Source organism: Callithrix jacchus, chromosome 12, assembly GCF_049354715.1.
Source record: "Callithrix jacchus isolate 240 chromosome 12, calJac240_pri, whole genome shotgun sequence".
Classification (NCBI taxonomy): domain Eukaryota; kingdom Metazoa; phylum Chordata; class Mammalia; order Primates; family Cebidae; genus Callithrix; species Callithrix jacchus.
The window spans coordinates 118320984-118348365 of record NC_133513.1 but is presented as its reverse complement, the minus strand read 5'-3'; the positions used below and the strand labels follow the sequence as shown (position 1 = coordinate 118348365).

Genomic DNA, 27382 nt, shown 5'->3' with positions numbered 1-27382 from the left:
CCTCATTCATGTGTAATAGGAAATGTTCAGTCAATTTTTTCCAACAGAAGTGTGTGTCGCCTGGTATGTTCCAGATCCACCTGCAGAGTTGTCACCATGATCAACACAGACAGGCGTGTGGGTCACCTGTGTGTCAGCTCCTGGGGCATCTCATGATGTACTAACAGTTGGTTCGAGGTACTTTGTTGGTGCTCCTCCCATGTATAAGCTGACTCAGTCCTTGTGGCACCTGTTACGGGTGAGATTGGGTGGCACCCATTTCACAGATGCTGCCAGAGAGGTGCTGAGCAGTGGACAGTTCGCACCCGGGAACCTGGGCAGTCCGTTTTGTTTTTTCTGTTTGTCCTTCTCTCATATCAGCTCCTTGGACTCAGCTCTTTATTCCACCTGAGAGCCTTAAACATCTAACACACACACACACACTCTCTCTCTCTCTCTCTCTCCCTCTCTCCCTCCCTCTAGCTTTGAATTTTCACCATGTCTCTATCCTTTCAACCTGAACTACTTGTAGAATGTTCTGTATTGACACACACAGAGCCTGTCAGACTATTTGTTCTCCCTCCCCACTGCCTACCCCTGACCCAAGGATTTCTTTGCATCCCTTAAATTTATTTTCTTTCTAAATGATTCAAAGCATGAAGCTGCCATGTTCTGCTGTGGTTACCCGGCTGCTTCCAGGCTTGTAGGAATTTTGTCTTCTGGCTATCCGTGTCTGGAACTCCTTCACATTCATTCCCTCCCACCTGCTGCACAACCCCAATATGAGGTCCTGGTCATGGGGCCCCAGGCTGGAATCAGGCAGGCCTCTCCAGGGTCCCACTCCAGGTACTCCGGTGGAATCTGAGCATCATCCCTGCACAGACAATTCTAGAACCTTTCCCTGCCTTCTGAGGCCTGTCCAGCCCCTTCCTCCTTGAAACTTTCAAAGCAAGAAAAAGTGGCATGAAGCTACCGTGGGAATTCACCCCGCCAGGCTCTGTCTCTACTTGGAGAGCAGGAGATGTCTGGTCTTTGGGACTCCAGCCAAATCAGTTAGAATAATGGTCTCTCTAGCTGATGTAAAAGCCAGATTTTAATTTTTTTAATGTAACTCTTTGAGTTTGATATTTATAATTTGTTCTTTTTCTGATGCCTTACTATCAAAACCGTCCTAGAATACCATGTCAGAGTGATTATGAAGGAGCCCTGTCATAAGGTAGGCTGATCAGAATAAGGTGGTGGTCTCCCCATTTTCAAGTGTAACTTAGATTTTCCTATAGTTTCGTTTGCTGACGTAATCGATGTAAACTGCAACAGCCAGAGGGTGTTAGTACCTGCCTTACTGCCTTATGCCACAGCTCGCTGGGCTGCCCCAGACATTTGTTGGTTGGAAATGAGGGCTAGCTCAAAACCATTTAGCGTTGGAGAGGAAACACGGAAGAGCTTCTTGAAGTGCCCTGGGTTCGTAGAACTTAATAAACACAATGGCTGTTGGTGGTGACTTTTCGTTGGAGGAGCTTCTTGTGGGTTATGGTAGAATCAGTCCGTAAACACCCTCCTTTCCTGTGCCCATTGAGATTGCAAATTGAAAAAAAGTACGTTTCATTTTACTGCATTTTGTTCCAATGTGTTGGAGACATGGAAAGTGGATCCGAGGATGATAGCAGCTGAGCTGTGATTAGTCCTCTTGTAACGTGGCTCAGGGAGGGTTCTTCTCTGTTTCCTCTGCGAAGATATTAGGTACCTCCTCTTAAATAAACAATTTCAGAAAACAGTCCTCACCTCTGGAATGTTCTCACGACCACAGAGAATGAAAGGAAGGAGGAGGATAAGCTGGTTGGATGGCTGTTGGGGAAGGAAACAAGCTGGTTTCTGTCAAGCATATAGACAGACATTCCGGGAATCTCTTTGCGCACCATGCTCGTCACAGAGGACGGGAAGTCGGAGAAGATGCCAGGGATGAGGTGGGAGGGAGCTTCTGCAGTGGCTTCTGTGTCACGGACTCTTCTGCTCTTCTCAGGGGGTTGAACTTGCCATTGTGGAAGCACACCTCAGTGGAACGTGCCCCCAGGAACGTTCATTCGTGATCCCAGCACGTGTAAGGAACAAAGACAGGCGCCTCCAGGTCACCAAGTTGCCAAAGTCCAGGCAGGACTGGCTGGAGGGTGTAGGGAGGATGCCCACCAGAGCCTCCGGGCTGGGCGCTGACTTTCTCTTTCCACAGAGTATTGACAAATTGTTGTCCTTGGTGTTTGAGATTGTCTTTGTTTTTGTTCTGGGCAGCTGTTTGGTTTCACCTGTCTTTGTAAAAGTGCCTTCTAAACTCAGGACGTGTTTTGTTTTTGTTTTTTAAAGCACTTTGAGCACTTCGTAAAGAAGCCTCCTATAGGAAGCCCACAGACAGCTCTTTAAATAACTTTAAATAGCCCCAAAATGTGGATTTTTAAAATGAGATTTATAATGTTGCTATACATTATAATTATATGTTGGAATCAGGTAATTATGCACATTTCCAGCAATTATGTGATTAGCTATAATTACATTAGCTATGTAAATATACAATAGTTAACTTGACGTGCCTTAAAACTCCAAAGCACAAATGAACATACCCAACAATCTTACGTGAAAGTAAAGGTTCGCGAAACTGCCAAGGTGAAGCTTCACAGGCAAAAGTGCAGGTATTTGCAAGGGGCGAAAGTTCACATTTGCCTTATCTGTCCCTGGCTTTAAGAGAAACTCAGGGTGGGGACCCCTCCCCAGGGAACCCCCACCCCACCTGTTCCTCCACTGATTCTGTGATGGGGTTCATAGACTGCCCTCCCTTTCTGCAGCTGCGAATCAGGTTCAGTGCCTTACTTCTGTTGTTACTCATCTCTCAAGCACAAACGTAAGCATCTCCCCACACCGGTCAGTTTGGTGATGGGCAGATACCTTCACACTCGCCACTTTTTCCTAAAGCAACATGTTAAGGCCACTTTGGGGGCCAGGGATGTGTCATGCAGTTCGTCTGTGGCTGGGATTTGGGGTTCATCACTCTCCTCTGGCTTGGGTTTGTGGCTGCGGTTTTCAGCTCCTGCCCCCGCCCCCCGGCTCCCCACAGTGAATCTCACTGTCTCCCAACCCCTGTTAGGTGGTGCCCTGTCTTCATCGATGACTGAGTTCAAAGCTTCCACAGCTTGGCCCAGAGCTGCTGGGCCCGGCCGCCTCAGACATTACCCTTAGTGTGTGTCCTCTTGACCCCAGCACCTTTGGGGAAAGAGCGTCTCTGGTTTCAGGCCAGTGTCTCTGGAGGAGCAGTGCATAGAGTAGTCTTCATGTTTGCAGGAGGCCCTGGGGTAGCCAGACGGCAGCCTGCACGAATGCAGAGGACGGGCTGTGCTCTTTGCACAGCTCAACCTAATTGGCAGGTATTTGGGGTGACTGAACCGGAACCCCAAGATGCATTTTGCTGCCAGCTTCTTGCCCTCTCTTTTTATAGAACGTACAGTGTTAAGCTATGAAATGAGGCTCCTTTCTGATTGGCTGTGTTGCTTCTGAAGCTCAGGCGCCTTGGCGTGTGCTCTCAAGGGCATTCTTCTCTGGTCTCCATCTATGGAGCGACCTCATGTGCCTTTCTGAGCCCTTCCACATCCAGTAGGACCCTGGCTCAGCACCCCAGCTGGGCTGTGAAGACGCCAGGAGAAAGGGGAGAGCTCTCTGCCTGTCGCATACCTGGGCACAGCAGGATCCCTGTCCCTCCAGCCCATTTCCCATCACCTGAGGGTTTTGTTTTCCGTGTTCTGGTTGCAGAGATGTCTGTGCCAGGAGGCTCCCTCCCTTCCCGTTTGCAACCTGGGTCAGGTGAAGGGGATCTCTCCAAGACTTTGGAGTGAGGTGGAGAGTCATTTCTTCCATGTCCTAAGGAAGGCTGACTGTACCATCTTTGGCGGCCCGTGTGCTGAGTGTCCACGGGCAGGCTAAGGTGAGGCAGGTCCCTGTCAGGCTGCCATTTGTATTTGGGGAGGTGGGTACTTGGCCTAACTCAGTGCTCGCCATGGCCATGCTTGCAAATGGGGCTGTTTGGGCTTTGATGTGGGCTCAGGCTCAGAGGACTGAAGTAGTTGTGGGGAGGGGCTTCTGTTGACCATGTACATGTCTCCGTCATTTTCCGCTATGACACCATACACCCCCTTGAGGCCAAGGGCCGTCCATCACCATTGAGTCATACTGGACAGTTTGATTTACAGCCTGGGTGTCGAACGAAATGCAAAGCTTGTGAATGGAGGGAGCACGTGCCGTCGGGGGAAGGGCAGTGCTGGCAGGTCAGGGGCTAAGAGGCCACGTGCATTCCCTGGATTATTTTTGGAGTGCTTTTCTCATCTTGAGAAGTGGCAGATTTTTTGGACTAAGGACACAGTGACAGAATGGGACTGAGAAAGCTTCATGGGGGAGGGCTGGCTCAGCCAGCCCTGATGGGAGTGGCACTGACAAAACCAGAGGCAGGAAGAAGTCCTGGAACCTTCCAATCCCCGGAAGGCCGAGGAGACCTCCAACCGTGAATTGTGATGGGGTGGGCGAGGGCACCGTGTCGGTGAGGTGGAGACTTTGGGAATCTGCAGGAAACGCTGCTAAAGAGCAGAAGGGATGGTGTTCATTGAGCCTCTTGAGGTTGACCGTGTTCCATTGCTAGAAATGGGAATCCTGACATGGTCCAAGGGAGGCCTGTCCTGCATCCCAGCTGGGGTCCCAGGCACACTTTGGCTCCACGAACACTTTGAAAACGGGCCGTGCAAGAGAGTGGGGTGGCTTTTTTTTTTTTTTTTTTTTTTTTTTTTAACGCCATAAGGAGTGGCAATCATACCTAATTTCCATAATGTAGTTCTCAGGAAGCTTTACAATACAGTCTTGAGTCAGAAGCCTGTGCAAGCCTTTGTTTTCGCTAACTGTGGCTACATATGAGGACATAAGGGCTGGGACTTCTTAGGACCTGGCTAATCTGGAAAGGGCCGGGTTGGTGGGGACACTCCATGTTGCTCTCCTGACTTCCTTTGGAGTGTTGTGCTGGTGCCCAAGCCTTTGCACTCCTGGTCTAGAAATTGGTGATAGTACTCGGTGTGCAACCAAGGGCACTCGGTGCCACTCGGCCCCTTCGAGGACTGAAACGACATCTGCACAGTTTTGCTCACTCTTGCTGTGTGCTTGTGTGGGACTGAAACGACATCTGCACAGTTTTGCTCACTCTTGCTGTGTGCTTGTGTGATTTAGATGAAGGCTGCTTTGAAACCCAACCAGACTTTCTGTTCGCTGGAGTGCAATGGTGCAGTCTCCACTCACTGCAACTTCTGCCTCCCGGGTTCCAGCTATTCTGCCTCAGCCTCTCAAGTAACTGGGATTACAGGCATGAGCCACCACGCCTGGCTAATTTTTGTATTTTTAGTAGAGATGGGGTTTTGCCATGTTGACCAGGCTGGTCTCCCAACACCTGACATCAGGTGACCCGCCCCCTCAGTCTCCCAAAGTGCTGGGATGACAGGTGTGCCACATTTAAAAGGAGGAAGTGGGTGTGCCATAGGCTGGATTTTCAGCCCCGTGTCTCCCAGAAAACTGTAACCCACTAATGTCCACAGCCTCCCTAGGGAGGCGCTGGCTGTGGTAGACACAGAGGGCACTGTGGTGGCTCTGTCCTGGGATGCAGCGGACACCAAAGAGCCTCCAGAGATCTTATTTCCGCTGTCACCTTCAGAGCTGCCCTGGCCCTTCGCGTTGACAGAAGCAGGACCAGGGAAAGGAAGTCCAGGCAGGTGCCGGACCTCCTGGGGAAGCTGTTACCTAATTTGGGGTTGGGGTTGGCTGCTGCCTGAGAATGAGCTGTCCCCTAAGAAGGCCTTGAAACAGACCTGGCAGGCCACCAAGTGGGCGGGTGACAACACCATTGAGCCAAATGACCTTCAGATTCACTGATCCTACCTGATCTTGTTTTTCTATAAAAGTGAGAATTAGACCCCAGGGTCGTGTTTTCACACTCATTTCAAGCAGTTTCCTGCATGATTATTCCAATGGAAACACGAGACACTTGTTGGCAGTTTGTCCAAAGACTGCTCTGTCAGAGGGTACCCCCTGATCACCCCCATCCTGGCCTCTTCCCAGCCCTTCTGGAACTGTCTGGAACCATATCTGGAATTGTCTGATCTCTGTGGGTCTCTGTTGTTGTTAATTGACACCTTGTGTCGCGTAGGGACTTTGGAAGTGGCTTTGGGCGGACATCACCTCCCACCCCGATGTGGCTGTCGGGTCATTCTACCCACCTGACTTTTTCTTGGGTTCATTTTGTCAGTAAGAGAGCTTGGGTTGTCTTTCTTAATTTTCGGGAGATGATTTTTATGTTCTGCGATTACCTTATTTTTACTTGACATAAATTCTGTAGTGAGGGTCTTGGCAAAATTAAAAAATTAAGCCCTTAAGATGTGTTACTCTTTCAGAAACTGGTCCCATCTCAGTTTTAGTCAACATGAGAATTTTTCAGAAAAGCAATTCTTTCTAAAAGACCGTAGTGTGGGGTGTGTGTGTGTAACCAGAGCGTTCGCAAAGGTGTGACTCCAGTTACAGGTGTTTTTACGTAGCACAGGAAAGCGTCTGTCATAATATTTGTCAAGTCTCAGAGCCGAGGCTGTGTGAGTTTGGGTGGTTTCCAAGCAGAACGAGTTGGAAGTTGATAAAAATGGAAGCTGGGCCTCCTGGTTCAATGGGAAGCTAACACTGCCCCAAAGCAATCCGCCCTGCTCCATGATCACCCCTCAGACACCAGCTCAGGAACCTCTTACGAATCATTACTGGTTTCTTATGAGTCAGCGGGTAAATATTCTTTCATAGAGCCCTGTTTCCATTTAAGAACTGGCTGAGCTGAAGCTGAGGTGAGTCAGCAGAGCTACCTACCCTCTTCCAGAAAGACTTGGCATGGAGGATTTTCCTGGAATGCTCCGAGTTCATTCCCCCAACTTTGAGGGGTGTGCCTGCACCATGAGCGGGGTCACGTAGTGCTAACACCACACGATGCCATGTTGTTCCTGACAACAAGGAGAGGAAACAAACTGCAAGACGACTTAATACTGAAGTGTGGGCCGGGCACAGTGGCGCACACCTGTCATCCAGCACTTTGTGGGGCCAAGGTGGGTGGATCACCTGAGGTCAGGAGTTCAAACCAGCCTGGCTAATGTGGCAAAACCCCCTCTCTACTAAAAATACAAAAGTAGCTGGACCTGGTGGCACACACCTGTGATCCCAGCTACTTGGGAGGCTGAGGCAGGAGAATCACTTGAACCAAGGAGGTAGAGGTTGCAGTAAGCTGAGACTGTGCCATTGCACTCTAGCCTGGGCAACAAGAGCGAAATTCCATGTCAAAAAAAAAAAAAAAAAAAAAGTGAAGGTGGGTGTGTTTCTCTTTAGAAAATTCTAGAATGCTAGATTGAGAGAGATGTGGGTGAGTGCACAGCACTCTTGGGTTTAATGCTTGTCAGTATGCGTAGGGTCTCATTTTTAAATGCTTTCAGCGGACAGCCTTTGTAGCTTCCTAATCCCTGGCTTTTATTTTGGCCGTGATTTCTTTGTCGTGAGAACCCTACAGTTGCAAGACTGGGACCGACTGCTTTAGTCCAGGACGTGGCTTGTCTGGGACTGTTCTAGATGCTGAAGGAAATGCCTGCATGCTTTGGAGCGCTCCTTTATCTAAATAACGGCTGTTCTTTGCATTGTTGCGCCTGAAGTGCTTTGTGGACTGAACAGCTTAATCCCTGTGAATACGGAGAATCATCTGCAGGATCTAAGCCTGGTGGAATTAGGCTTTTCTTTCTGACACGCCTAAAAGAAGGTGAGATTTTCAGACGCAGTCACTTCCCAGTTTTGCTTTGCACTGATAAGGTTTAGTCACCCATCCTCCCTTTCCTGTGACCTCTGTTGCAGTCATTTTAAATTCCAGATTACACATGCCCTTTTCCCCCCCGGCAGTGTGAACGGATCTGTGTTTCTCAGTAGTAAGGTAAAGAAAGCATTTGGGCTGGAGCACTGGAGCCCGTTTGATTCACAGCTGAAGAGTCATCTCAATGCCAGATTTCATGATTATCAAAGCATCAGGTTTCAGAGCTGGCCTCTTGGGCCAGACACCATGGACTGGGACCACGTGCGGATTTTTTTCTGTGGATCCACATTTCATTTGCGTTTAGCTGTGTGCTATGGATTAACGTTTCATCGCAGCGGATTAAGAGTGAGCTGACACTGAAGTGGCCCTGTTTTGCTTCTGTTACCTCTCAGGAATCAGTGACAGAGGTGGGAGTAGCCCCTTCCAGATGGGGAGGCAGTGTTCATCCTAAAAGTACCCTGGTGCGGAAGAGGGAGCAGAAACCCAAGCCTCAGTGTGGAAGTAATTCCCAGTTGCAGTCTGGGAGGTTTCGATGGAGCCAGCGCCAGCTTTATCAGTCTAACGAGATGTCACATGGAACAAAGCTTTAGGGGTTTTATTTAGCTCCTAATCCGCATGCTGAGAGAGTCCCGGTCCATGTGAGCACTCCAGCCAGGAAGAGGGACCTGGCAGGCTGGGGACAGCCTCCTCTCTGGGACTGAGCTGTAAGGAACAGACCTGTCGGGCTCCCTTTGGGGAGTGAGGCAAAGTTACCGTGAGTCTTCTGTTTTGTCTGCTAAGGTTTCGGAGGATTAATAATTTAGGCCGTGCTTTGAAACAGAAAACCCCAGTTGGCTGTCCCTGCCGTCTCAGAAGGGTTAGCACACAGCCAGTTCTGGTTTTGATGTATGTAATTGAAGATTTATAAAGAAAAGCTTCTCCTCTGCCTCGTCCGCAGTCATTTTTTTTTTTCCAATGCCAGTTCCCAGCAGGCATATAAATATTGGTCGTTCTCAGAGCTGGGATGCTGCCGGGTGGTACGAGGGCTCCTGGGAGAACGCCGAGTGCCTGCAGCCTCTGGGGAGGAGAAGCTCTATGACATATGGCACAGCAGAGGGGGCTTGGTTCGAGCCAAACCACCGACCACAGGACGCTGCCCTGCCCAGGGCCGCTGAGCCCTACCTGTACCGGGAGGCCGTTTATAACTCAGTGGCTGCAAGAAAGGGCTCTACTCCTGACTTCACCTTCTACGACAGCAGACAGGCAGTGATGTCTGGTCGCAGCGCCCTGCTGTCCCGGGATTACTACAGTGACCCATCTGGAACTTCTAGGATGCCCAAAGAGCCTCCCTTCTACCCAGACCCAGGAGTTAGCCGGCCAGTGCCCAGCTATGCAGTGCTTGGCAGCAGAACGTCATGGGATCACATGCAGGGCCGGTCACCCGCACTGCAGGACGCCGGTCACCCATACCGGGATCCTAGAGGTAAAATGATCCCTCAGGGGCAGCAGACACCAAGCAGGGCTGCGTCCCCCAGGCGGTATGGACGAGAGCAGCCCGACACCAGGTACGGGGTGGAGGCGCCCGCCTACACCCCCAGCCAGGTCTTCAGCGACGTCAGTGAAAGACCCATTGACCCTGCCCCTGCCAGACAGGTGGCCCCAACGTGCCTGGTGGTGGACCCCAGTTCAGCTGCTGCCTCTGAGGGCAGCACAGGGGTGGCCCCCGGGGCCCTGAATCGAAGCTACGGGCCCGCCCGGGAAGGCATGCCATCCAAGATGGCTTATGAGACTTATGACACTGACCTGTCTGCGTTCCAGGGTCCTGGCGGCAAGAGGACCGTGCTCCCCGAGTTCCTGGCCTTCCTACGAGCGGAGGGGCTGGCGGAGGCCACACTGGCAGCCTTACTGCAGCAAGGCTTTGACTCCCCGGCCGTCCTGGCCACCCTGGAGGACACAGACATCAAGTCTGTTGCACCCAACCTGGGCCAGGCTCGTGTTCTGAGCCGCCTGGCCAGCAGCTGCAGGACTGAAATGCAGCTGAGGAGGCAGGACCGGGTGGGCTCCCTGCCGCGGGCGCGGTCCAGCAGCTTCAGCCACCGAAGTGAACTGCTCCATGGTGACTTGGCTTCTCTTGGCACTGCAGCCCTGCAGCCCCAGCCTGCAGGTCCCCTGCAGACAGTGTCCCCCCGAGCTGGAGACCCGGCTCGCCGCCCCTCCAGCGCACCCTCCCAGCACCTCCTGGAGACGGCAGCCACCTATTCCACCCCTGGCGTGGGCGCCCATGCCCCCCACTTCCCCTCCAACTCCGGGTACAGCTCTCCTACCCCTTGCGCCCTGACAGCGCGTCTGAGCCCCACGTATCCCCTGCAGGCAGGGGTGGCCTTGACTAACCCAGGCCCCTCGAACCCCCTTCACCCAGGCCCCGGAACAGCCTACTCCACAGCATACACAGTGCCCATGGAACTGCTGAAGAGGGAGCGCAACGTGGCCGCCTCTCCGCTGCCCAGCCCACATGGCAGCCCCCAGGTCTTGCGGAAGCTGGGTGTCCCCCCGGGGCCATCCACCCTGCCACCAGCCAGCCAGAGCCTCCACACACCTCACTCGCCGTACCAGAAGGTGGCCCGGCGCACGGGGGCGCCTATCATCGTATCCACCATGCTTGCACCAGAACCAAGTAATGCATCCCCCCCACCTGCCCTCCCTGGGGACTGCGGGGCAGGAGGGGTGCGGTGGGGGGGGTAGAAGGTTGAATATAGGATGGTAAGTCCTCACTCACCAGGCCACACACACACACACACACACACACACCACCAAACCAGAAGGCCTTAGCACCGTAGCCAGTTAACATGGCTTCCCTGCATCAGATTTGTGTCTCAGGCCAGATCTGAGATCAGGTTGATTGTGGATTTCCCTTGATGATGGTAAAACTCAGCTATTTCTTAGAGAAACTCAGAAGTCACTCAGAATAGGCTGCAGCCTTGAGCTCACGAGGGGTGGTCTTTTCTCTAGTTCACACTGGGGAGCTTTGGAGAAGGTGGGAATGTTTCATCAAATGCTGGCCATAAAGTGTGCATCCCACATTTCGAAGGGCGTGACCATGTGGAAACGTACCTGTCACGGGTCCGCACGCAGTATCAAAGGAAGGGATTACCCTCCGTGGAGATGAAAATGTGTGTGTTTGCATACTTGTGGGTTAAACAATGCAAGATGTTGAAATCCCTCAGAACTCTCTGTTTCAAAAACAGATTTAGTCTCTCATATCAGAAAATACAGTTGGGAATTCCGCTTGCTCGTAGGGAAGAATCTATTTCCAAGTGCAGGAAAGGGAGAATGATGGTAGGTGGTTTTCTCCACAACATGTGCCAGGTGGAATTTATGGCATGTGCTTCCTTGGACGTCGTGGATGAAGTCCTAGGTGGGCGTCCTCAGAGCACCATTTAGAATGTTTATTTTAACTCTAGAGCCTTGACCAAAAATGTAAAATGTAAGTCAGTTTTCTTCTTTCAACATATTCTCTCCTTCCCGCTGGCCTTCCCTCCGTAACTGATTGGAAAACAGAATCTTTTCAAATGATTTTTTTTCCCCCTAAAAGCTTGTGAAAATGATGATGAAACAAAAAGATCTACCTTTTTGAAAATCGCCCTGAAGCAGCTGTAGACGGGGACTGAGGCACAGGACCCCGAACCCATGTCTGCCAGGAATATTACCTCCTAGAGGTGACCACAGTTTGCTTTTTGTTTCCAAGGGGAGACTGAGCAACTGGCCTGATTTTCTGTTCTGTCGCGTGGATTCTGGTTTGGTCTCGTGGATTTTTTTAAGTCTTATCACATCACGGATTTGACCTCCTTGAATAAATGTGCAGCGGGAGGGGCATCAGATAATTTTTCCGAGGGCCTGTGCCTGGTCTTTCAAACATTCTTTTCTTTGCAACCGACTAATTTGCATGGCGATGACATTTGTTGCTCCAGTAATTTCATCTGATAATGGCCAGGCTTGCAAAGCGGATCTGAAAACATATTCCTTAATTATGTGTTGCTAAGTGACGGGAGGGTTTGGTCATAATCACAGAAAGATTATCTCCCCGCTCAAGTCGGGAAAGGTTTTGCCGAAGGAGGACCTGTAAAATTGCCTTCTTTTCTTTTCTTTCTTTTTTCCCTGTTTACTTTACACTTGCCTTCTAACAAAAACATTCACTGTGATTTGGGTATGCAGCGAGGGGTATTATATAAGTTGTTTGCAGTGTGATTGTTCACACGGTGTTTTGCCGACCAAGGATATTGATTTTTCCTTCGTTTGTGTGGCAGCGAGCCCGGGCCAGGGAAGCCAGCCAGCAAATAAAACGTCTCTGTTAAATCATCTACCCCATCGCCGCAGTTTTCCTCCTCATTCCTTGTCCTGCATTCAGGGTGACATTGTCCCCCACACCCTGTTGGGAAGGGGCCAGGGGCTGGCGTCCTTGGTCATGCTTCAGCTGTGTACGTGGCATTTTACGCGGCGAGTTCTGTGGAATCCGCAGTCAGATCTGGATCTGTTGGAGCCAGCAGGGAAATTAGACGGTGTTTGTGCAGAGGATGATGTTTACATTTTAGGAAAGCACCGCCTGGGCAGTCCCGCCGGCCTCTGGTCCCGGACGTGGCCATCTGGAAATCCAATGTTGCTCATTGGGACGTCACCAGCATGAATTCATCTTCATTTGGGTGTCACCTGACTCTAGTGCTTCCATCCCATCTGGAGGGACAAGGAACGCTCTCCTGGGAGTTGACTCCCTTCTCCCCTTCAGGACAGGCGGAGTTGCAGTGTTTACAGTGGGATGGTTTGGGGTTTCGGGGTAGCTTCCAGTATCTATTTTATCTTCGTATGCTTCGGCTGTTTTAAGGTATGTTTGCTTTTCTCGGACCACAAACTACCTGCCTTATCTTGGTGGGTTTTGTTGCTACAAACAACGGGCCCCTGTTTCTAGTCCAGTCCGCTGACCTGGCAGTCCAGAGTGACAACGTACAGAAGACGTATGCCTCGGGGACCCCAGTGCCACCCGCAGGCCTCAGCAACCCGGACAAATGGGGGCTCCTGAGCCCCGCATTACAGGCAGCACCTGGCGGGTGGTGGGGTCTGCTGTCACTCTCAGGCTGACCTAGCCGGCTGAGTCTCAGAGCCCTCCGGCAGTGGCTGCAAGCCAGCAATCTCCCTGTGTGTCACATGCTGTCACCCGAGCCCTCTCTGCACCAGATGCAGCCGGGAACATCACAAACAGTTGAAAGGGGCCGTGGCCATTTTCATATCTTTGGCTTCACAAAATACAGCCAAGCCTGCAGCCTGCACAGGGGCAGCCCCGGACACAGTCCCAGCCCAGAGAGCCACAAAAAGACATTTCCTTCCAGCCATATTTCTTGATGCACCTGGATTAATGGGGCACACGTGACCTGTCTGGTTGCTAGGGCCACTGCCCGAGGACTCTTCAGAACGTGGGGGAGGAGCCCGTGGCCTGTGGACCGAGGAGCTGCTAGGGAGGCTGACGGTTGTGCCGGTTATCTGTCTCCAGAGCTGGTCACTCGCATGGCTTCTTTTGGTGTGGCCTTGGTTTCCAGGCACTGTAGGTGTGAATGCTGGTCTCCTGGGTAGAAAGCGCCCCTGTCAATCATTTTAGCCCCACCGGAATCCGCCTAGAGGGTTGCACCAATTGGCCCACACACCGGCTGGTGAGTCCTGGAGCAGCCTTTCCTCTTGTTGAGGCTCCCTCTGCCCCTTGAGATCTGTGCTGGGGCGGAGGACTTGCTGCTCTTAAAGGTCTTGACTCTTAAACCTTTGGCAGGCTTCCCCCATCTCAGAGCACAAGGACATTTGGAGGTGAGGTCCATGGGCTGTGACCCCAGGCTGGCCCTGCAGACCAGCAGAGGGACAAGTCCAGCCCTTCCTGTGAAGGAAGCCTCTTCTGGACTGGGGCCACCCCGACCCACGTCCTGAAAGCAGACTGCTGCCCTCAGCAGGGCCCAGCATGAACTTGGGGGCTTGTTCACTTCTTCCTTCTTCCTTGCCCCCTCCTTCCCTCCCTCCTTGACCTGTCCCCTGCTGTACGCCAGGCCTGTGGCCGGATGTTTGGGGCTCCCAGGTAAGCAAGACCCAAGGCTTGTGTTCAGGGGCTCTCCAGTCTGGGGGCCAGGAAAGGCGATTCATAAAAGAACAGTTATTGTGACATACAGCAGCGACCAGGATGGGGCCCGTGGAGCACCCGGAGTGCCGGGGCTACCTGGCTACTCGTGAGTCGGGACGAGCATCTCTACAGTGCCTGTGTGTGCTCTGGCAGGGAAGCAGGAGGAGGGCAGAGCCCAGTGCTGCGGCCACATGGGGACCTGGGGAGAGAATACCACCCAGGCCTGCGTGAGCAGATGGAAACTCGTGCATGAGCTATCGCATGCAGAGGCAGCTGAGGGCCTGGGTGGTATTTCGACACTCCCTGTGGCATCTCATTTCTTACAGAGTAACCTGTGCCTACCTGCATAGTCAAAACATTGCAGCCTGGTGGAGCCACATAGCCAGGGCTCTTCCCCCGACCCCGGCCTGGTAGAGCCAGACCTCGGCACAGCCTCCCTTCCAAACCCAAGAGGAGCTGAACGGTTCCCAGGTGCTGACAGCGCAAGCTTTTCTAGCAAAACACTAAACACGCACGACGTCAGCGAGCGCTATGGGCCTTCCATTTGGCTTTTGTACTTGATTATCGTCTTTGGATTTCGTGGCCCGGTGTCCTCTGCATTCAGGCTGCCCCTGGGCAGTCACCTGCTACTGGCCTCTGTGCCTCTGAGGCCCTGGCTGTGGCTGATGCCTGACCTCCTGGGACTCCCACGATTCCTACCCCTTCTTGTGACCTCACCAGCTGATCCCCCGCCTTCGTAGCGGAGTGGCAGTGATCGTCCTCCCGCCCATTGCTGCCCTGAAGTGTTGTGCCCCTCTTACCAGACTGAACTCTGTGCCTGAACCCAGCCTCACCCTTTGTTCATGGAGCACACTCTGCTAGGCTGAGACTGGGTTTCTTGGTCCCCTTTCAGGCTCCTGGATGTGGCGTGAACCCCAGGAATAAGGTTTCAGCCCAGGGCATGAGTAGTTGAATGTATGACCTGGAGGAGTGCTGGCTGTGTGTGTTTGGGCAAGTGTGTTGAGTTCTCTGTGCTTCTGTTTTTGTGTCTGTAAAAGGGGCTAGGTCTTGAACCTGCCGCCTCTGCTTCTGGGAGAGCGGTGAGCAGAGAAGGACGAGTTGCGGCTTGAGGTTGGAGCTGCCTGGCCTCAGCGGAGCTGGGCCTGCTTGGAGAAGGGCACTTCTATCATCACGGTTGACCCTTGGCCTCTTTCGCTGGACTGTTGAGGCCCCAAGGTCTCGGGGGCCAAACTTGCCCCCCAGATCTGCCTCCCTCACAGCACTTCCTCTGACTCCTTGGGTGTGGTTTTCATTCTGTCCATGGAGGACATGGGGTGAGTCTCGGGCCTTCTGCCTAATAGGCTGGGCTCCTGGCCGCCTCTGGAGGACTCCAAGAGGGAAAAAGGTGACGATTTCTGCCATGCATGGTGCGGGATGCGGAGCAGGTGGTGAATGAGCTTGGTGCTCACTGTTGGTTTAGAGGAATTGACCTGTTTTCATGGGAGGCGATGTCAGCCAAGATTGCTGCTAGGACTGTGGCCAGCTCTGCCCGCATTCCCATCACCAGCTTCTGTCTGTCCCGATGGGGCCCTCATTAACTGGCCTTCTCATGTCTACAGGGACGTTCTGTCTTCCTAGTTTAGAAAGCAGTTCCTTGTGGAGTAGGAAGGTCTTGGCCAGCAGAGCCTCTGCTTTCCAGGAAGCAACTCGTGGGGCCGTAGGTGTGGCCATGCTTTCCCCACCCCATCCACCCCAGCCCCCACCAAGTGCTCTGAGAACCACATCGCACCCAGAGCTTTGTGCGTGGCCAAGCTCAGGGCCTCCTAAACCCCTCCAGGGATTATTGCTCCTCTGAAATCTTTAAAAGCTGGTGATCTTGGCCAAAGTACAGTTCATGTTTTCCTGGAAGGTTTGCAGACCCAGGGGCATAAGTACCTGAGCAGATTTCACAGGCGTGGCAGGCGGCCCCATGTTCACCTGCCCATAAAAAGAACCAACAGGCCCCTATGCTGTTTTATTTTAACTCTTACTTTCTAGTGTGGCCTTTGCTCTTGAGTGTCCAATGTCCCATCATGGGGCTCCACAAATCACATTTCAGCTGTCAACCTCAGTGCTTGAGTTGAGGGTCTTCCTGAGTCGTGTGGCCCAGGCTTTTTGATATCAGGCACACAGTTTGCAAATATTTCTCTTCTGTTCTGTGGTTATTTTTTCAATTTCTTTTTTTTTTTTTTTTGAGACAGTTTCGCGCTTGTTACCCAGGCTGGAGTGCAATGGCGTGATCTCGGCTCACCGCAACCTCCGCCTCCTGGGTTCAGGCAATTCTCCTGCCTCAGCCTCCTGAGTAGCTGGGATTACAGGCACGTGCCACCATGCCCAGCTAATTTTTTGTATTTTTAGTAGAGACTGGGTTTCACCATGTTGACCAGGATGGTTTCGTTCTCTTGATCTTGTGATTCACCCGCCTCGGCCTCCCAAAGTGCTGGGATTACAGGCGTGAGCCACCGCGCCTGGCCCTTTTTCAGTTTCTTGATAGTGTCCTTGAAACATGAAAGTTTTGATTTTAGAGTCTTATGTATTTACTTTGCTTCTGCCTTTGGTGTCACATCTAAGAAACTATTGCTTAATCCAAGGTCATGAAGAGATACTCTTATGTTTTTCTCCAAGAATGTTACAGTTTTAGCTCTGGCATTGAGGTCTTGATCTGCTTTGAGTAAAGTTCTGCGTATGGTGTGAGGTAGGGGTCACATTCAGCCAGTTGTCCCAGTGTGTGTTTGGTGCTTTCTAGAACCTGAGCTGTGGAGAGCTGGGCTGGGTAGCACAAAAGTAGAGCCTCACATCAGACTTCTTACATTTGGAAACTAACATTGTAAAGAAGAGAGGCTTTTTTTTTTTTTAAGTGAGAAAGCCAACATATATTAACAGGAAAGCTTTTCAGGTGTTTGGAACAAATTTATTTACCCCCAAGAGCATACAAAGCAAGCATTCTAAAGCTTTTCATAGATTCCTTGCTCATATGTGGGAGAGGTTTTTTGGGTAAGTTTATGAAAGAGAAATAATACTTGTAATCCATAACTAATTAGCCCACGTGAGTGATGTAGAAACGAGTGTAATTAAACATGCTGTTGTTGGGTGTGTGTGCCCCCCTCTGAGGCTGGCTTCAACAAAGGGCTTTCTGGTTGTTTTTTATATAAAGGATAAGAAAGTAGCCTCCCTCCCTTTTCCTGCCCCCTCCAGTGGGAGGGAGGAGCTGCTGAAGGAACAGGAAGGTTCACTGTAGTTAAACCTAGCCCAAAAGCAGCTTTCAGCATGGGAATAAAACAACGTTTGCCAAATTGTTAGGAGAGCAAAAAAATCCAACCTAGAAACACCCGTCCCCACTGAGAGGGTGGGCGGCCCGGCCCCAGGACATGTTCTCCTGAGAGCTGTGGATAACTCACCCAGGAGGCGTTGCAAATGTCATGGGACATGGGGTGGCCATGTGACTGAGTGAGGGAGAAGCCTGCAGCTGAGTTAGTGCCCTCCGCGTGCTCCACCGAAAGGGGCAAGAGTAGGAGCCCTGATTCCTGGTTTCCAAACCCAGGTGTGGGGGGGTGCCAGTGGGGCTGGCAGGTAATGTGTCCTGTGATACTGGCTAGGTACGAACACAGTGCCTCCGCAGGGCCAGTGGGATGCACCTACCCCAGGTGGCCCGTGCAATGTGCCTCTTTCCCCTCTGCCAGGGCCAGGGTGGGTGAAACCAGCCTTCAGAGAATCTAGGGCCCTGAGTTCAGTAACTATTAGTAATTGTTATTATTGTGGAGCATTCTTTTTGTTGGTTTGGTTTGGTTTTTTTGTGGTTTTTTTTGAGACGGAGTCTTGCTCTGTTACGCAGCTGGAGTGCAGTGCAGCAATCTCGGCTCACTGCAACCTCAGCTTCCCAAGTAGCTGAGACCACAGGTGCCCGCCACCACACCTGGCTAATTTTGTAGAGATGGGGTTTCATCATGTCGGCCACGCTGATCTCAACTCCTGACCTCAGGTGATCCGCCCACCTCGTCCTCCCAAAGTGATGGGATTACAGGCATGGGCCACCTCGTCCGGCCTATTTTGGAGCATGTGACAAGGACGATCTCCCATCTGAAATCGCAGGAAGGCTCTGGGCACTTTTCTTCTAACAGGCTTGGAGAGTTTCACCCCCTGCCCTGAGTCCCACAGCAGGGGGTGACCCATGCTGCGACGATCCCCAGGCATGGTGCTTTAGCACAGCAAGGGCAAGTCAACAAGTGTAGACTTGGGGAGGAGACACCAGTCCAAGCTGGAAGCCAGTGCCCATGTCAGCAACTGGAAACAGGACAAGGTGGCTGCGCTCTGGAGCCGGAGTCGTGATGGGCTCTGAGGCTCACTTCCCATGAGAACATGGGGTGACGGTGTCCACCCCACCTGCCCCCCAGTGCTCTGAGAACCACATCACACCAGAGCTGTGTGCATGGCAAGCTCAGGACTCCCAGCTGGCTCTGTGAGCACCGCTGGAGCCTGCCTGCGTCCGAGCTGCTGTGACTGCGGGGCCAAACTCCTTCCCCTGGATCATGCTGCCTGCTGGGAGAGTTCAGGGAATTAGTTCTCCCAGTGAAGAGTGCACAGCATTCTTCTGTGTGATTAAATGGAATGTAAACTGTTCTTTGGTTGTAAGAGGATTTAAGCTAGCTGTTGGGAACGGCTGTAACACACACAGAAGAGTGAAAGTTTAATAAATGGAAAAGTCAGTGTAGGAAAAGCTGAGGGAGGGTGGTAAGGCCAGAACACAGCGTTCCTGCAGTTCTGTACACAGGGATAGGTGGGAATTCTGCCTTGAGCTTCCTAGCAACCAAAGAAAGAGGGAAACTGATCCCCTGGAACAATTACAGTGTGTATAAGATGGGACTGATGAACCCGCTGCTCAGAAGCAGAGGTGAGTTTCTCCTCCCTTCCGAGGCGGCAGCAGCACTGATTCGCAGTTCGCTTTCTGGCATTATGTCCCTGCTCTTCAACCTGCACCCTCCTCTGCTGCCCGTCAACAGCCTCCTGCCTGTCACCTTCTAATTTCACCAGGGCCTCATCCTAGATGAAGCTGTTAAGCTCTTCCTGCACTTTGGCTGGGTGTAGTCAGCTGTTCTTCAGAGCTGACTTCCCCTGGTGCCTGCCTCCTCCTCTGGCCCAGCCTCATTAAGGGATTGCATGAAGGGATTTTTCGTGGTGGAAGGAAGCTCTGCCTGCGGAGTTGAGTGTTGGCCCCAACTGCCCAGCGCAGACCGGTCCATTCCCCTCCATCCACAGTGCTTCCCCTCCATCCACAACTCCATGAACAGTGCTTCCCCTCCATCCACCGTGCTTAGAACTGGCCTCAACACATTTCCCCGCTGGGGATTTGCCTACTAGCTGCTTTTTATATGAAAGAATAAATATGCCTTTGTGATGGGTTCTAGTGTTTTCCTGTAAACAGGGCTCAGAGCCTGGGATGCTGTGGAAGTTATTAGATTTTAAGAAAAGTTAGAAAAGAAAGAAGAATGGGGGCGGCGTCCTGCCAGCTATTGTGCTGAGAATGCTCACTTCCTTGCTGAGCTGGGCCTGGGCACCGCGCTCCTGGCCCCTGGCCAGCCAGACAGCAGCCCTTGGGGATCACTTCGCTCTTGGGTTTTAGGACTGCTAGAGAAATGGAACGTGCCACAAGCATGAGGCTTCTCCCTCAACCATCTCGGCCGTGGCTGTCATAGCTAAGGTGGGGGGTGTTATTTTGCTTTTGTGGACATTTGGCCTGGGGAATATGGTGAGCAAGTTAAAACCGGGTCTGCCAGGCCACTCAGGGTCCTTTTGGGGGAGGACATGTTCATTTCTCAGGGGCGCTAGTGGAATCCATCTGATTCCAAGGGACAAGCCAGCAGACGGGGTGGCCACCCAGAGGGCTCCTGGTGCCAGCACTCACGGACAGCCCTGTCCTCGGGCAGTGACTTGGTGGTGGCGCTTGGCTCACTCCAAGATTGTGGAACATCCGGGGCCTTTGCCCTCCTGGTGGCTGCTGCTTTGCTTCCTGTGCCTTGAAAGGAATGTTCCTCTGGGCACTGGCAAGAGTGGGTGTGGCCTCATGGCTTCCTCAGCCTGCTTGAGGACCCGCCTCAGGGTCCCAGACCCCGGACTCACTGCGCCCTGACTGTCTACCTACCCCATCACCCCAGGTGGTGCTGGAGCCCTTTCGTGAGGCACGGGGACCCGGGTACCCAGCACACAGTAGGTGCTCTCAGACTTCCACACGGTGAGAAGTCAGGCTGGGCCATCCTGTGCCATCTCTGGGTTGCCTGTGGCTGCTTTAGATTACTGCAAAATCCCACCCAGCCCCGCATGTGCCCATGCTGGACACCCTGCCAGCCCAGCACCCAGCCTCGAGTGCAGCACCTGGCCTCCCTGGCAGAGTCCTCTGGCAACCATTCGTTCTTTTCTCCTCTCTATTTTCTCTTATTTTTCTCAAACATCCTTTTCTGTTGTTGCCAGGGGTACATTTTTAGAACCTGAGAACTGTTCACCCACATCTCCTCCGGTGGTACCCACGCAGCGGGCGGGCAAGGTGCCTTCTTAGAGTGCTTTGGGAAGCACTGGGTTCAGCCCATCCCTCCTCAGCCTCAGGCCCAAGGGAGTCCCCTAGGGTTTGGGCTACGTGGGCATCCTGGAAACCCTCCCCACTGAAAGACTGGCTGCAGCCCCAGTGGGGGACAGGAGGATGGCCAGGCCAGGCCACGCCACGCCAGGGACTGCACCGCAAAGCTCCATTTCAGAGATGAGACGTCACATTTCCTGCGTGTGGCCCTTGGGGTAGCGGCTGATTTTTGCATTGATACAAAAACCAGCAAATGACTTGCATCTGGGCCATGGCTCTTCTGGGGGCAATGTGGGACTGGAGGAGAAGCTCATGACCTTGCTTGGGCAGGGATGACTAGTTTCTCCTGTGTGTTGGTCACTTGCTGGCCAGCAGGGTTCCCACCTCGCTGGCTGGTTGTCCAGCCTCATGAATCGGCTGCCTGGGAAGTGAGTCTCCAAACAGTCACAGGGCAAGTGACCACGGAGGTTCCCCAGGTCTGCTATGAAGCTCCTCCGGGCTCCGATCACTCAGACCTTCCGTTGAGGGATATGGATGGAGCACATTTTTTTCTTCTGCCCGAGGAAAGGGACATATATGGTAGCTGGTAAACACCCTCCACACCGCAGAGTATCTTCTAGGAAAACTGCCTCGTATGGGGAGCTTGGGTCGACACTCACTCACTTTTCTTGGTTTTTATTCTGTTGAGGATGAGATCTGATGATTTACCCCTCTCTCCGATTACCACTGTAAAGGACAGAAGGGTGCCGCTGCCAGCCAAGGTGGCTGCTGGTGGCTCAACTGGAGAGCCTGGATGCTGAGCAGCCGTGGTCACTGGTCTTGTCCACCAGTTCTTGTCAGAACTGGGTAAAACTCAGCCCCCCAAGCTTGTTCTTACTGAGGCTTAGGGGAAGTGCTTCCTTCCAAGCCGGTGCTTTCTGGAGGCCTGGTATTCCCGTCACTATCTCGGCAAGCCCTGCCTGGCCAGAGGCTCACACGTTCAGGCACCTGAGGCACAGAGCACTTAGGCCACTCATCAGGGAGGCCACCAAGAGTTTGCTTCCTGTAAGGAAAGTCAGCCTCATGTGCATTGAATCTTGGATTAACCCTCTTAGAGGCCAGTGTTGGGGGGGCAGGCTGACATTGATTTATTTCCTGGATCAGGTGGGGTTTTTTTGTTTATTCAATTAATTTTTTAGAGCCAAGACTCACTCCATCACCCAGGCTGGAATGCAGTGACACACTCAGAGCTCTCTGCAGCCTTGAACTCCTGGGCTCAAGTGATCCTCCTGCCTCAGCATCCCAAGTAGCTGGGACTATAGGCATGTGGCACCATGCCCAGTATATTTTGTAGAGATAGAATTTTGCTGTTGTGCAGGTTAGGACAAGGTTTCTTATCAGCAGGACCGTGGATGCCTGCCAGGTCAGTAGGACACTGTGAGGAGGACCACTTGTCCGTGCATCCGGCTTGGGGAGTGGGGCCAGCACACACAGGTCGCTATCCTGTGACGTCTCGGACTTGCTTGGATCTGCCCCTCTGGTCTCCGTGGTTCTGATCGCAGATACCACCATGATGATGCCTCTTTCAGGCTGTGAGGTCCAGAGACCCCGGGTGAGGGGGAACAACACGTGTCTCACGTGAGAAGCCTCAGACCCTTGGTTTTTGATTTTCTGTGCTTGGTTGATAGATGGAACTGTCACATTCCTGCAGTAAAGGAGAACCACCTTAGCCCACCGAGGCAAGCTCGCCTGTCTGCTTCCGAGGGCCAGGCCTGACGATGTCTGTCTGTCCAGTGTCCAGAGCTTGTTGAGTTGAACCAATCCAACAGGTGGTTGGCACTGTGGTGGGCCCTGGGGTTGCTTGGTCTCTGGTGTCAGACAGCCCTGAGTTTGAGTCCTGACTCCACCATCTACTTGCTCTGTGACCCCGGACCGGTCTCCATTACCTTGCTGGTGAAGTGGCAGTACCCGTGGCACAGGGTTGTCTGGAGGGTGCACGGGAAGTGACCGTGACCATCCTTCTAAGTGGAACAGGCTCTAGTCCATGGCCATGATGCCCCGCATATGATGTAAAGGGCTGTTTGGACTGTTTACTGTCCCTTCATTACCCAAAACTGGACTCCTGTGTGTTCGGGTTCTTGGGTGCACTGGTGATTTTTATTACTGCAATGAAGTATAGAAAACCCACTAGGGAAAGGAGGCTGATGGCAGTGGTGCCAGGCCTGAGACTCACGGTTTGACCTCAGCATTTCGAGTCTCGGGTATTTCCCCAGCTTCCAGGCACGTCCTGGGAAAGTCTGGTCTGTGTCTAATCACTGGCACAGAATGTACCCTGCCTACATATGGGCTGTGTGAAGCGGGGGTGTCCCAGGCGGCCCCTTGGCTTCAGACAGCCGGTTTTCATTCCAGGTGAGGCTGAGCAGATGTGGGTGTTCTTGGTGGTCTTTCCAGCTTGCTCCAGTCCATCTCACAAGTCAGAGTTTGGGCCTTTGAATTCAGACTCTCATAGTTCAGAACCGTGGGTGGAACCAGGTGTTGGCGGCTGCCACCCTCTGGACAGAGGACCCATCGTTGACCTCACAGCCCTCGTGATAGTCATAGCATTCTTTGCTGCTAGCCGGTAGCTTGGAGAGGCGAGGTGGGCACTTGCCGTGAGTTCGATGGAGCAGCTAGCCCTGGCTTCATCGAGTGAGTTCACAGGGGTGGACAGATAGTCACCTTTCGGTCCTTGGCAGGTTTGTGCTTCTTAAAATTTTGTGTTTGGCGATGCCCTGAGGCTCATCTGTTGCATAGAGGCTTGGAGGAGCTGGCCACATGAGTAAGGCATGTAGAGGCTGGCAGGTGGGACTGTTGGAATCCAAGGGCCCATCTGACCTTGGCATGCTGGCACTAAGAGAACATGTAGTCCTGGAAGATTCCACCAGAGCTGTTTATTGGAAAGGGGACTCAGAAGATACGCGTTCCTGGCCTGAGTGGTGGATGAGAGTGTCTCCACCCTGTGGATAAGATCCTGAACGCCCGTCCCTGCAGGGACCATCCCTGTGTTAGGAAGCAGGAGGGTGCCTCGCAGAGCCTCAGCCAGTGGGAAGCTGTGATCCTCACTCCTTGCTCCTCGGGCTTGGCTGTTGCTCCAGCTTCTATCTCTGCATCCTTTCTTCCCTCCTGGAGCCCAAGGACCACCCATGTGAGGCTGTGCCGCTGGGGAAATGCCTCACACAGAGTGCATCTCACCAAAAATAGAAGCAGAGCCTTGAGTCCTTGGCCACCTTGCAGTGGGAATGCCTTCTAAGGCACCGTGTTTGGTGATGTCCCTTCATGGATCTTGCAGGCCCAGGGAGTTGGCAGCATCTGCACTCACACAGGCTGGGCGGCATTGTTGGGTCTGCTCCAGGTAGACGGCACCTGCTTCCTCAGGGCAAAAATTTAGTCCAGAACATGAGCCGCTCCCGAGGACGGGTGAAGGTGACAAAGCCCGAACACTCAAAACCAGGGTCAGTGAACAGGACAGTTCCTGGACTTCCCAAAAGCCACCAGTGCCAGTATACCAGAGTCTAAAAGGACACTTTGAAGCACCTGAAGTCACTCTTGGTTTTGTTTTTATTTTAACTCTGTTATAAAATGGGGAAAATCCTCGTCACTTCCCTGTATTCAGGGCCCCTGTGCTCCTCCATTCAGCGTGGCGCGGGCACTGCAGGGTGCGGGCTGCACAGTCTCCCCCGGGGGCGCCAAGGACCCTGTGGAAGTGACTGCACTTGCTTCTTTCTAGGGTTGCAGGTGTGCTTCATATTTCGTGGTTTTTCTAAATCTGATGCCACACATGCTCTTCGTTATTAGCGTGGTCAATACCCAGCAAGCCTTTGGGGGGCCTGGGAATGTAGCCCAGTGTCTGGGGAGCACCAGACTGCACCTGGCTGGCTGGATAAAGATGGGGGTACCTGGAGCCTCCTGCCCAGCCAGGTCTGTGTCCAGCTGTCACCTGAACCACAAGGGAGATTACCTGGGAGCCTCTCACTTATCGAGTCATGACTCACTCAGATACATGTTTTATTTAAGAAGCAAATCTATTTATCAAGATGTTCCTGTGGCCATTTCTTCACCAAACTTCCCACCAACTTTGCAGAGAATGCCAAACTCAGAAGCCGAGTAGTAGCTTAAAGCTAGGCTCCCCACAGGGCACATCCCACCTGCTGGGGAGCCCACTTGGTGTGGCACACCCCAAACGCACAGTCCCTGGGCACTTAGAAGCCCTGATGAGGCTGCTGTTCCGGCTTCTATCCCCGCGTCTGTGTTAGATTTCCCAGCACTCCAGTTTTTTCCCTCCTTAGAGAAAGGGGGTGGGGGCTTGAGGGATAATTCACATGAACCCTTTACCATAAATCCTTTTAAATTGTTCACAAGCAGGAGCCTAACTTTGGAATACCAAGGTCCTGGCGTTCTTGGTGTGAGGAGTGGGCTGGCTGAATATGCCACAGGTTTCAAGCGTTTTCCTACCTGGTTATACCTCACTGGAGGAAATACGGGTATTCCCTGTAGTTGCTAAGGATGTGCACACAGACGGCACAGCCATCGCCACTTTCTCGGTTTGGAAGGTACTTCATTCTTTAATTCCCCGGCACTCACTTTACACCACGCTGCCCTCTCATTCTCTCCTCACGCTGTCTTCAGTGCGTGGTTCAGGCCAGCCCTTAGCCAAGGTTGAGTTAAATCCGTTTCAGCTGGGCCAGGTCTTCAGCAGCCTGGTGTATGTGAAGCCACTCTGAGGCTGAGGTCCTAGCTTCAGGAAGAATGTGGGGATCGATTAGTGATGTCTGCCGTGAATGCAGACAGAGAGATAAGGGGTGTGTATTTACATTGCATGGTGGGAAGAGGTGTGTGCACCTGAGCCAGGGAATCTGTTAGGTGTGTCAGGTGACGCTTAAAACCTGAGAAATCGAGTTCTCCATTCTAGGGGAGCACATACCTATGCATTACTGGGACTGTAAAACGAAATCGCAGCCTCTGGGAAGCTGGACAAGGAAGTGGACGCAGTATCGGGAAAGCTTCCCAGTCACAACGTAGAGAGAAAGCCCACTTGCCAAATGAAAAAGCAGGTAACAACATTAGAAGCAAAGCTGAGATTTCCAATAGCAGTTGCAATTTTTTTAGCCTTAAAATAGTGCCACTCTTAGCAACACAGATTTTTTTTCCAAATCATGCCTTGAAGCTGCTCCCAGAGCCACCCGCTCCTCAGCACCCTGCTCCCGTGGTCCTTGTCATGAAAGGCAGAGGGAAGATGCCTGTTGCCCACAGTCCTCTCTGCAGCTGCTGTGGGGGCGGGCACCTCACTGGGTGCTGGGGGCACGAGAAGGGGAGTCACCGTGCCTTGCCCACTTTCTGGATCAGCCAACTGCAGAACATTTGTTGTTGTTTCGATCCCCTGTCTGATGGTTTAGAACAGCTTCTTAAACATGTTTACAAAGCAAGGGAGGCATCTCTTACCTTGACAGCACGAGGCTTCCACAGAGCACCTTCCCCACTCAGTTCCACAGCCCCGTGTGCTGCGCTGGCCTGTAGACCCATCGAGGCAGCTGTGTTTACAAGTTTAATGTCACGTGTCGGAGAGGCACTTGCATATGTCCCAGCATTCGTATCTGGCCCCCACCTGGGCCTTGTCACAAGTTTCAGTTTTACATTGTAGAAACCCAAGCCTCTGAAATACACTCTTAGGAGACCTTAGTTCTGATTCTGTGTCTGGCTTTCTAGAAATCGGGTCATGCTGGATGACAGACAGCAGCCACTTAACAAGGGAGCAGGCTGCATTTAAGAGGATGCTTTTCCGAGGGTGGTAGGATGGGTGGGATGTAAGTGGGGCTTCCCTGGAGGCAGGCGGGGCCTCAGGTTCAGCTCCGATGGGGCCCTCCTCCCTCCCATGCCTGGCCTCTGGAGTTCGTGGGGTTTAGTCTCCTCTTTCCACCTCGATCACGGTGCATGAGCTGGGTCCTCCTCCCTCCCAGGCCACCTGCAGGGCTTAGGGCTAACGAAGCCTTTAATCGCTTAGCTCGGAGGCGCTTACTAAGCTTGCAGCACCTCTGAATGACGCCTTCTGTCGGGATGTTTTGAAGGCCTGCCGGGACCTCCCGTCTGTGGAAGGATCCAAGTACTTCTTCCTTCTTTTGATACAGTCTCGCTCTGTCACCCAGGCTGGAGTGCAGTGGCGCAATCAATCTCTGCTCACGGCAACCTCCGCCTCCCGAGTTCATGCAATTCTCCTCTGCTTCAGCCTCCCGAGTAGCTGGGACTACAGGCATGTACCACCACACCTGGCTAATTTCTTTTATTTTTAGTAGAGATAGGGTTTCACCATGTTAGCCATGATGGTCTCCTGACCTTGCGATCTGCCCACCTTGGCCTTCCAAAGTGCTGGGATTACAGGTGTGCGCCACTGCGCCTGGTCCTGAATCCAGGTGCTGCTTACAGTATCCATCATGGCAGCTGGTGACGGCACCCAGCGAATTCCAGCAACTGCCTTCATTCCTCAGAGGCTCCCTCCTTCAGGGCCACTGCTGTGACTCTGAATAGCGATTCTTCATGGATACGACTATGGCCGTCCTTCCTGCCCTAGTGGCCCCAGCCCTAAGACTGCAACCTTACAGGGACTTCGTGGGGCAGCCCCTGTGTCAGGAACAGGGGTGACACAGGTACCGGAGGAGCTACCACCCTGGGCTCCCAGCCAGGCTGGCACTGGTGTCCTGGGACTGCTGCGGTGTCAGGAATCTTTCGTAAAATCTAGAGGCCAGAGCCAGACTTTGCCTCCCATGTCAGAAATGATCATGCAGCTGCTTTG

At 52.7% G+C, this 27382-nt stretch overlaps 1 protein-coding gene across 2 annotated transcripts in view; it reads left to right on the top strand.

Moving 5' to 3' along the window:
* The first annotated feature begins 8510 nt into the window (after positions 1-8510).
* The window catches only part of CTBP2 (C-terminal binding protein 2), a 37494-nt gene continuing 18622 nt past the window's right edge, over positions 8511-27382 (top strand). The window contains exons 1-2 of one of the 2 annotated variants that reach the window (XM_035269403.3): positions 8511-9332; positions 9668-10523. In XM_035269403.3, coding sequence (XP_035125294.2) covers positions 9240-9332; positions 9668-10523 — 949 coding nt within the window. In that variant the 5' untranslated portion in view covers positions 8511-9239. Of the gene's footprint in view, positions 10524-27382 lie in introns of both variants that reach the window. The other variant, XM_035269402.3, reaches the window with a different exon arrangement.